Source organism: Sinocyclocheilus anshuiensis, unplaced genomic scaffold, assembly GCF_001515605.1.
Source record: "Sinocyclocheilus anshuiensis isolate Anshui unplaced genomic scaffold, SAMN03320099.WGS_v1.1 scaffold1115, whole genome shotgun sequence".
Taxonomy (NCBI): Eukaryota; Metazoa; Chordata; class Actinopteri; order Cypriniformes; family Cyprinidae; genus Sinocyclocheilus; species Sinocyclocheilus anshuiensis.
In genome coordinates, this window is record NW_015547735.1 from 145,028 (window position 1) to 155,070 (window position 10,043).

At 37.2% G+C, this 10,043-nt stretch overlaps 1 protein-coding gene across 2 annotated transcripts; it reads left to right on the top strand.

The window, feature by feature from the left end:
* Positions 1 to 409: 409 nt before the first annotated feature.
* Positions 410 to 9,101, top strand: wdr20b (WD repeat domain 20b). Of its 2 annotated transcripts, XM_016507294.1 has the most exons (5): positions 410 to 447; positions 766 to 998; positions 2,168 to 2,350; positions 3,505 to 4,737; positions 8,209 to 9,101. In XM_016507294.1, the coding sequence occupies exons 1-5, from the start codon at positions 423 to 425 to the stop codon at positions 8,260 to 8,262; spliced, it is 1,728 nt and encodes a 575-aa protein (XP_016362780.1). In that variant the 5' UTR covers positions 410 to 422; the 3' UTR covers positions 8,263 to 9,101. The 2 variants fall into 2 exon arrangements, with proteins under 2 accessions (XP_016362780.1, XP_016362778.1); XM_016507292.1 differs by lacking the exon at positions 410 to 447 and having other exon boundaries at positions 741 to 998.
* The last annotated feature ends 942 nt before the right edge of the window (positions 9,102 to 10,043 follow it).

Genomic DNA, 10,043 nt, shown 5'->3' on the forward strand with positions numbered 1-10,043 from the left:
TAGAACGAGCCGTTTTAGGTAGGTGTGGCTGACTCTTAACTTTTATAAAGAATATCTCTTTGAATTTGAGACTTCAGTTTTTGCAACTTTACAGATCTTCTTTATGCACCAAGAGCTTGTAACACTCCAAAGAGAAAGGAACAATTGAAATCGCATCATATGACCTCTTTAAATGTAGAATTATAGAATTCTATATCCTATTAGATATATAGAATTGGGAATTTATTTTTTTTTTTTTGTATATTGCAACGATAGAACAGCTGTCTTTCTTCTGTATCCTTTGCTGTATATTTATTTGCCAAATTTTCAAAACCACGATTTTACCTCTCGCCTAAGTCGCGTGAACGCGCAGCGCTGGCGGTCTCGCGCAGAGGAGGAGAGAGGGCGCGCGCATGCTCGTGCACGAGGCGGAATGAATACTAATGAGGAAGATGGCGGCGGAGGGAGGTGGGAAGGAGGCGAACGAAAAAATCGCATCATATGACCTCTTTAAATGTAGAATTATAGAATTCTATATATTAGATATATAGAATTGGGAATTTTTTTTTGTTTTTTTGTATATTGCAACGATAGAACAGCTGTCTTTCTTCTGTATCCTTTGCTGTATATTTATTTGCCAAATTTTCAAAACCACGATTTTACCTCTCGCCTAAGTCGCGTGAACGCGCAGCGCTGGCGGTCTCGCGCAGAGGAGGAGAGAGGGCGCGCGCATGCTCGTGCACGAGGCGGAATGAATACTAATGAGGAAGATGGCGGCGGAGGGAGGTGGGAAGGAGGCGAACGAAATTAAAGCTCAATTCAGCACACGGGAGGGCGTCTATAAACTCTTGCCGAACTCCGAGTACAGCCGGCCGAACCGCGTGTCGTTCAACTCGCAGGGCTCGAACCCGGTGAAAGTCTCGTTCGTGAACGTGAACGATCAGTCCGGTAACGGCGAGAGAATCTGTTTCAATGTGGGCCGGGAGCTTTACTTTTACATTTATAAAGGCGTCAGGAAGGTAACGGCATGATGACAGCTGCTGGGACTCTTTCATCAGCTTTAAATGAGTTTATGCCAATAAAACTGACAAATGCATGTGCAAAAATAAGTGTGCATTGGTCAAGAAAAGCGTTAGACTGTGCACTCTGTGTATGTAATGTTTACAACTCAAGTTGCATGTAAACACACCGTGCATTCCATGATTTCCAGCAGATCCAGAGTTATGCATGCGGTTAAAGTGGGAACCCTGTTGCATGATGTTTAAATACAGTTGCAATCCAGAACATAGTTTGTAGTCATTGTTTTGGAGCAGATCTAGAGTTATGCATGTTTGAGGTTGCATTGTGTTACAAAGGCTTGTTTCAATGTGGGCCGAGAGCTTTACTTTTGAGTTTTGGGGTGGGTTACCTGTTGCGTTATGTTGAAAAAGCTGTTAAGTCTAAACTTTTGTGTTGTGCATCCAAAATATCCTATGCACTCTGTTATTGTAGGCAGATTTTGGCATATGCACGAGGTTTGGGGTATGTAACCTGTTGCATAATTTATGTTTACAGCATCATTTACAAATAATTTATGTAAATGCAACCTAAAATACACTATGCATTAACTGCATTAGGGCAGGTCCAGGGTTTATGTTTAATGGTTAGGTGGCTAACATTTACACTTAACTTTATGTAAATACTTTTCAAAGCGCAGTTTATATACTAATACATCCTATAATAGGCTAATGCACATTCACTGATTTTTTGCACAGATAGATAGTTATGCATGAGTTTTGGGGTGGGTTACCTGTTGCATTATGTTGAAAAGGCTGTTGAGTGCAAACTATTGTGTTTACGATACCATTAACATGTAGCCTAAAGTGCATCTAAAATATCCTATGCACTCTGTAATTTTACATGCAGATTTTGGCGAATGCATGAGGTTTTGGGTGGGTAACCTGTTGCATGATGTTGCAAAGGGTCCTGAATAATATTATTCCATAATTTGTGTTTACAGCATCATTTGCAAATAATTTTAAGTGCAGCCCAGAATATACTGTGCATTAACTGATTCAGATGCAGATCATGTGTGTGCATTAACTGATCAGTGATGAGACCAAGATCTTTAATTGCAAATCATGCTTTCTTTAGCCTAACATCATGCATGTGAAGATATTAAATTGCTGCTTATTTCTGATGTCACCAGGCCGCTGACTTGAGCAAACCCGTAGACAAGCGGATATATAAGGGAACGCTTCCCACGTGTCACGACTCCAATGCTCTGACAGCCACGGCGGAGAGCGTCTCGCTGCTGGTGGGCTTTTCTGCAGGGCAAGTACAGCTCATTGACCCCATCAAAAAGGAAACCAGCAAACTCTTTAATGAAGACGTGAGTCCTGAACTCCATTCTAGCAACTACTTTGTTTAAGATTAAACCTAAACAGTTTTAACCTAGTTGTTAAGTCAGTGATCTGGACTAGATCAAATCTTTGGGTTTCTGACTGAAAATGACATTAAAAAGAAAATTAAGTGATTTAAGGTTTTTATGTTAAAGAAGATAAATTTGATTGTCTTTCTAATAGAATTAAATGCATATTTAAATTTTTTTTCAAAATAAATAAATTATACTTCACATTAAGAAAATGTAATCTATTTAAGAACCTTTATTATTATTTTATTTTTTGCAACAACACGGATTTAACCTTGTTGTGAAGTCAGTGATCTGAGCTACACATAAGAGTGTTACATTTTTTTTTTATGTGATTTAAGGCTTTTATCTTAATTTGCTAAATTGTATTGTCTTTGCATAAATTCTAAAAATATATATTTAAAATTTGTGAAATTACATAAAATTAATAAATAAAATTAATGATATTTTACATAAAGAAAATGAAATACATTTTATGTTATGACCATCAAGTCACAGTAAAAAACAAACAAACAGTAATAATAATGTGATTTAAGGCTTTTATGTTAAAATGCTAAATTTGATATATTTATTAATGCTGTCGAATGATTAATCGCGATTAATCGCATCCAAAATAAAAGTTTTTGTTTGCATAATATATGAGTGTGTACTGTGTATATTTATTATGTATGTATAAATACACACACATGCATGTATATATTTCACAAATATATGTTATGTTTCTATATTAAATATATTTATTTATAATATAAATTATATGTAAATACATGTAAATATTTAAAAAATGTATACTGTATGTGTGTGTATTTATATATACATAATAAATATACACAGTACACACATATATTATGCAAATAAAAACTTTTATTTTGTATGCGATTATTCGCGATTAATAGTTTGACAGCACTAATGCATATATATATATATATATATTAGAAATAAATTGTTAAATTAAGTAAAATGAATGAATAAATAAATAATATTTTATATTAAGAAAATTAAATCTATTTTAGGACTATTAAGATTTTTATTTATTGTTTATGTATAGTTGGCAACAACCTTTTTTTGCATCTTTTGTAATTCTGTTTCGCTCTTTTTTGTTTCTGTTCTAACAGAGACTAATCGACAAGTCGGCGGTGACGTGTTTAAAGTGGGTGCCGGGTTCAGAGCACCTGTTCCTGGTGGCTCACAGCAGTGGATGTTTGTACCTGTACAATGTGGAGCACACCTGTGGAACGACTCCGCCGCATTACCAGCTCCTAAAGCAAGGCGAGAGCTACGCCGTTCACACCGGCAAGAGCAAATCGGCCCACAATCCTCTCCTCCGCTGGACGGTGGGCGAAGGCGCGGTTAACGAATTCGCCTTCTCGCCCGACGGGAAGTTTCTGGCCTGTGTCAGTCAGGATGGATTCCTTCGCGTCTTCAGCTTTGACGCGACAGAGCTGCGAGGCACAATGAAAAGCTACTTCGGTGGGCTACTGTGCGTTTGCTGGAGCCCGGACGGACGATTCATCGTAACCGGCGGGGAAGACGATCTCGTTACGGTCTGGTCGTTTTCGGACGCCAGGGTCGTCGCTCGCGGACGAGGGCACAAATCGTGGGTGAGCGTCGTTGCGTTCGATCATTGCATCACTAGCGTTCAGGATTGCAAAGTGCTGGCGGAGTTTAGCGGAAGCGACGAAGACTTCCATGACAACGCGCAATTCAACGGAAATCGCAAACGTGCGAATAGCGCGCAATCTGGACTATCCAAACAAAACTCTACGAACGGTAGCGTGACGTACCGGTTTGGCTCGGTCGGCCAGGACACTCAGCTATGCTTATGGGACCTTACAGAAGACGTTCTGTTTCCGTTATCCAGAACGAGGACTCAAACGAATGCAATGAGCGCGGAAACCGGCACTAATGGAAACAATAGCGCGAACTCTTCGTTACCGCGCTCGAATAGTTTCAGCAGCAGCCCGAACAGCAACAAACCGGCCAGCATCGTAGACAGCGCTTTGATCGCGACAGGCGTCGGCAAATTCGCGACGTTAGCTTTGCACGAAGCGCGTAAGGAGCGGAATCAGGAAAAGGAGCACAAACGCAATCACAGCATAAGCTACATCAGCAACAAGAGCAGCGACAAGCTCAACCAGATCATCGGCACGCGAGCGGCTAAAACGGACACCGCGAAGATGCTGGGAACGACCTCGTGTCCGCGCATGGAGGAAATCCCGCTGCTGGAGCCGCTGGTTTGTAAGAAAATCTCCCATGAGAGACTCACGGTGTTGATTTTCCTCGAGGACTGTTTGGTCACTGCCTGCCAGGAGGGATTCGTTTGCACGTGGGCGCGGCCTGGAAAAGTGGTGAGTAGTGACTTCTGGGTTGAGTTTAGTGTGCGATGTTATTAGTATGTGCTGAAAATGTTCCAGTCGAGATGTAGATGTGTTTGTTTCTTCATCGGATTTGGAGAAATGTAGCATTGCATCTAGGGCGGGGCGATTTGGCAAAAAATTAAAATCTCGATTTTTCCAGAACGTTTGACCGATTATTGATTTTTTACGATTTTTAACTAGTCAACTTGAAAATGTAACTACAACATGATTCAAGTTACTTTTTCTTTATTAACCCTCTAGTTAACGAAAATTGCAGCACGCATGAAGATGTAAATGTTAGACAAATCGCTTGTTAAATATCTTTGCAGAAAAGATGCATGAGCTACAACTACATATTGTACAAACGTGTCTTATACATATTATGTGTTCAGAAATAATACGAGGAAAATGCTTTTAAAAAATCTCAGAAGTCAAGGTAATTCAAATTCAAAATGACTGAAGGTATAACAGCAGAGTATTATTAACTATAAATGTTCTGTAAAACAACAGCAGCTTTCAGTCTGTCAGCATGATGCAAACATGAAATATCAGATGTACAGTAATAGTTCTTCACAGGTTTTATTATTCGCTTGCACTGCTTTTCCATTGTGTTTTCTGTGTAAACATGGACTGTTTGACTGTTGCTCTCGCGTCTCTTGCATGAAGCAGCTTTCTAAAAACACTGCAGCAAGTTAAGAGAAGTTCACTCCCATCTTGTTGCATGTGCTTGCTATTCCACTGCTGCGTCGCATCTTTATCAACACAAAAGCTCATTCTGTGTGAATGGCGCTTAACGCTATATATAATCACGTGCACCGACATGCGGTTGGATTGTTCTTTTCTCTTTACTGTTATCACCGGCATATTGTCAAAGTGTCTACTCTAATTCTAACATTTGGTAATATTTCTATTCAAAATAAATCGTGGCAAAACATTACATTCGAATGAATCGATAAAATCGGGGAAATCGCCCTACACTAACTAGCTATGTGTCCATCCACCTATTTTTATGCGCATTTTGGAATATCGCATAAAAAAAACGCTAGATGGAAACGCCAAGATGCGCATGAATTTAAAAAATGTGCATTAAAAACGTATGCGCACAATTCAGTTGGATAGACTTTTTATCCGATAAGAAAAAATGCACATAAACTATGATGGAAACACATTTACAGAATAAATCAAAATGCGCATCAAAAAAAGTCATGTGACTTTGCACGATGGGACGGTCTCGTTCACAGCATCTGAAATGTTGTTATGGTCGTTCTGAAATGCCTGAGGAAAGTCTGTTGTCAAAGTATTTCTGTATAATTGTCTTACAAGACTGTGTTTCCAAACAGCAGCATCCACCTCTGAAAGCAATGACTGCATTTATTGTGCTTCGTCTGCTCGCTCTGAGGCACAATTAATATATATGAAAATTATTATATACATTGACTTCTCCTACTTTTCTTGGTGATATATTGTGCCAGTTTATCAGGAAGTGACAATTTTGTTCTCTTTGACTCGTTGGATGGAAATGGTGCATTATTTATTCGCAAATGTTTTGTGATATTCCAGTTTTGTGCACAAGTTTAAATCACATCTTTGGATGGAAACAGCTACTGTCTCAGCAATGGATGCTCTGCAGTGAATGGGTGCCGTCAGAATGAGAGTCCAAAGAGCTGATAAAAACATCACAATAATCCACAAGTAATCCACACCACTCCAGTCCATCAGTTAACATCTGGAGAAGACAAAAGCTGAAACAAATCCAGCATTAAGACGTTTTTAACTCAAATACGAGTCCATAATCCATTACCAAAAAATATGTTCTAAGAAAGTTTTGGTAACATTCCCATGAAGTTATGAAAACATAATTTCTGAATGTTTTCTGAAATGTCCAGTTTTTTTAAAAACGTTTTATTTGGGTTATGTGAAAAGTTAGGGGAATGTTCCATTTAATACGTTTGCAAACATTATGGGAATGTTACTTTTGAATGTTCTCTGAATGTTCCGAAACAAGTGTAACATTTGAACATTTAGATGAACATCCAAAATGAAACATTTAAGTAAAAAAGTTCCATGAACAATGTATAAATAATGTTTTGAGAACATTATTAAAGACCAGATAACTTTGAATTAATGTTCTATTAATGTTACTGGAAGAACGTTTGTTCATAATGTTGAGAGAACCTTGTCAGAACGTTCTGAGAACATTCCCTTTAGCTGATTTCAGGAGAGAAATCTGCACAGATCAAGCAGCGTTTAAACAGCTCTAAACAAATATGTGGCTGGATTTTGATGTGAGAGACAACAGCAGATGCACTTTTTCACTGGAGGAAGCGTTATTATGGATTATAGATTCATAATTTAGTTAAAAGCGTCTTAATGATGGATTAGTTTCAGCTTCTGTCTTTTCCAGATGTTAATTGATGGACTGGAGTGCTGTGGATTACTTGTGGATTATTGTGATGTGTTTATCAGCTGTTTGGACTCTCATTCTGACGGCACCCATTCACTGCAGAGCATCCATTGCTGAGACACTGATGCAATGCTACATTTCTCCAAATCTGACGAAGAAACAAACTCATCCTAATATTGTATGGCCTGAGGGTGAGCACATTTTCAGCTAATTGTTATATTTACTTACAGTCCCCTGTGCCAAAGACTGAAGCTTTTTGCCATATGCTTCAGTTTACTGCATTAAATAGAGCATCACTGGTTGAAAATCACTTTTTAGTGTGCATTTGTGTTAATATTAAAGTTTTGAGGCGACTGTGAACATTGTGGTCATGGTGCCAAGTTTTGTTCTTGCCAAACAAACATCTGATCTCTGAACCAAAGGGTTTAGGACTCAACCAGGTGAAAACAGTTAGGAAAAGCAATTATTTGACACAGTAAGTTGACACAGCTAACTTTTAGTGCATAGACATATTTAAAATGTACTCTCTTCTGGCAACACAAGATTTAAAATGACTATATTTGTCTATTCATTTGAAAGTTTGGGGTGGGTAAGATTTTTTTTAAATGCTTTTGAAAGAAGGCTGCATTTATTTGATCAAAAATACAGTAAAAATTGTGAAATATTTTTACAGTTTAAAATAGCCATTTTCTATGTGAATCTATATTAAGCTGTAATTTATTTCTGTGATGTGCAGCTGTATTTTCAGCATCATTACTGCAGTCTTCAGTGTCACATGATCTTCAGAAATCATTCTAATATGCTGATTTGCTGCTCGAGAAACATTTCTGATTATTATCAATGTTGAAAACAGTTAATATTTTTGTGGAAACTGTGATGCATTTTATTTTTCAGGATTCACAGCTGAATAGAAAGTTAAAAAGAACAGCGTTTATTTGAAATAGAAACATTATAAATGTCTTTACTGGCACTTTTGATAAATTTAATGCATCACTGCTGAATAAAAGTATTAATTTCTGTCAAAAAACCTCACTTGTCCTCTTTTTTTGTCTCTTTAGGGTCTGTTGTCATCCCAAAACCAAGACAACTCTCCCAGCGGGACGGTCGTATAGCTGGACCTTCAGACGCATTATATCATGTTTGCTGAGGAACACGCATTTATTATTCACGCCGAAGCCTGTCAAGATCATATTTCACCCTAAAATATTTTGCATAAACAAAATGAAGCCTATTTTTAGGACCGTAAAGGTTTTATGCATTATTTTCATGACAATTAAACACATTTTCAGTCTAATTCTTGTTACTGTGATGCAATATATTGCGAAGTACAACTGTAAGTACCATAATAGTATATAATGTATGCTGAGTTTAATTAAAAGCAAAATAATTCTGTCCAAACGGTGGTTTTCAATACTGTATTACAATGTTTTTCACTAAGCTACTGATAATTGGGGAAATATGTGTAATTGTCTTGAAAATAATGAAAACGAATGATCATTTGGGGTGAAATATGATGTTCTCTGCAGGTTTTGAGAATCAAACTGATGTTCAGTGTTTTCAGTAATTAGTTTCGTTCCCACTTGGGTCGTTTGTCTTGCTGTATTTCAGAGCTCAGAACAAACAGACAGTCCGAAGCTGTTTTGCACTGATTGTTGAAACTGTGTTTTTCTCATAATTGCATTGGAACAAAAGCGGATGCGTTTCGGTAACGGCGTGATGCTTCGCTCCATCAGCGCTGGATGCTGCAATCATACTTCTGTTCAAGAGTGAAAAATAATTTGCACTAAATAATTAGAAGAAAATGGCTTTACAAATGAGTCGTAAAGGACTCCCTGGAAATGCTGTAAAAGTATAAAGAGAACTAGATATCTTTTCTGAACATTTATTTTAATATTGTTTCAAATGAAACGGGTTATTGTACAATGTGTAAATATTGTAAATTACGGATTTATGATGGATTGAAATAATTACACAAAGTAGAAAACTATATATATATAAAATTAAAATGATCTTAAATACACATTTTTTGGCTTGTGTTTCATTATCAGATGGTTGTTTTTGTTGAATATAATTACTCATTTAATCCTTGTGCTGTGCAGATAATTCATCCTTTAGCTAATTTGGTGTTAAAAATTGTTTGTAAATCTCTTATGTTATATTATCACCAAATCTTCGATTCAATCCTTTTATCAACTTTTTTTTCAGTTAGCACAGGTTTTGTATTTCTTTTTTGAACTGCTTGATCGTAGGTCTCCACAATTAATTATCCACAAATAATGCATTTTTCGCTCAAAAGCTGAAGTGGATGAGCTCAAATCAGATCAATCAGCTCCAAAAAGAAACACAAAACCTGTGCTAATTGAATGAAAACAAGTTGCTTAAAAGATTGAATCCAAGATTTGGTAATAATATAGCATAACAAGTAGGCTGGTCATGTTTGACTAGAAACACCTGTAACAAAGTGAGAGAAAAAAAATCACCAAAAATTAAAAAAATTATCAATTTTTTGGGAAGTTGTTTTACCCTGTGTGAGCAAAGTCAGTAAGTTTTACTCCAATGTGATAACATTAAAGGATTAGTTCACCCACAAATGAAAATTAGCCCATGAATTACTCACCCTCAAGTCATCCTAGGTGTATATGACTTTCTTCTTTCAGACGAATCCAGTCGGAGTTATATTAAAAATGGTCTTTGATCTTTCAAGCTGTTTCATGGCACTCAGCGGGTGTTGCATGCATCAGTCCAAAAGAAGTTAAATAAAAAGCGCCCATCCATAAAAAAGTGTCTCACACGGCTCTGGGGGGCGAACGAAGGCCTTCTGTAGCGAATCCATGCGTTTTTGTAAGAAAAATATCCATATTCAAAACATAATCACTTTAATCTAGCTTGCGCT

Excerpts from the sequence above, each read along its gene's own strand:
- wdr20b (XM_016507294.1), top strand. The coding sequence starts at position 423 with ATGAGGAAGATGGCGGCGGAGGGAG. Across the intron at positions 999-2,167 it reads TTTATAAAGGCGTCAGGAAG|GCCGCTGACTTGAGCAAACC; the intron begins GTAACGGCATGA and ends TGATGTCACCAG. Across the intron at positions 2,351-3,504 it reads GCAAACTCTTTAATGAAGAC|AGACTAATCGACAAGTCGGC; the intron begins GTGAGTCCTGAA and ends CTGTTCTAACAG.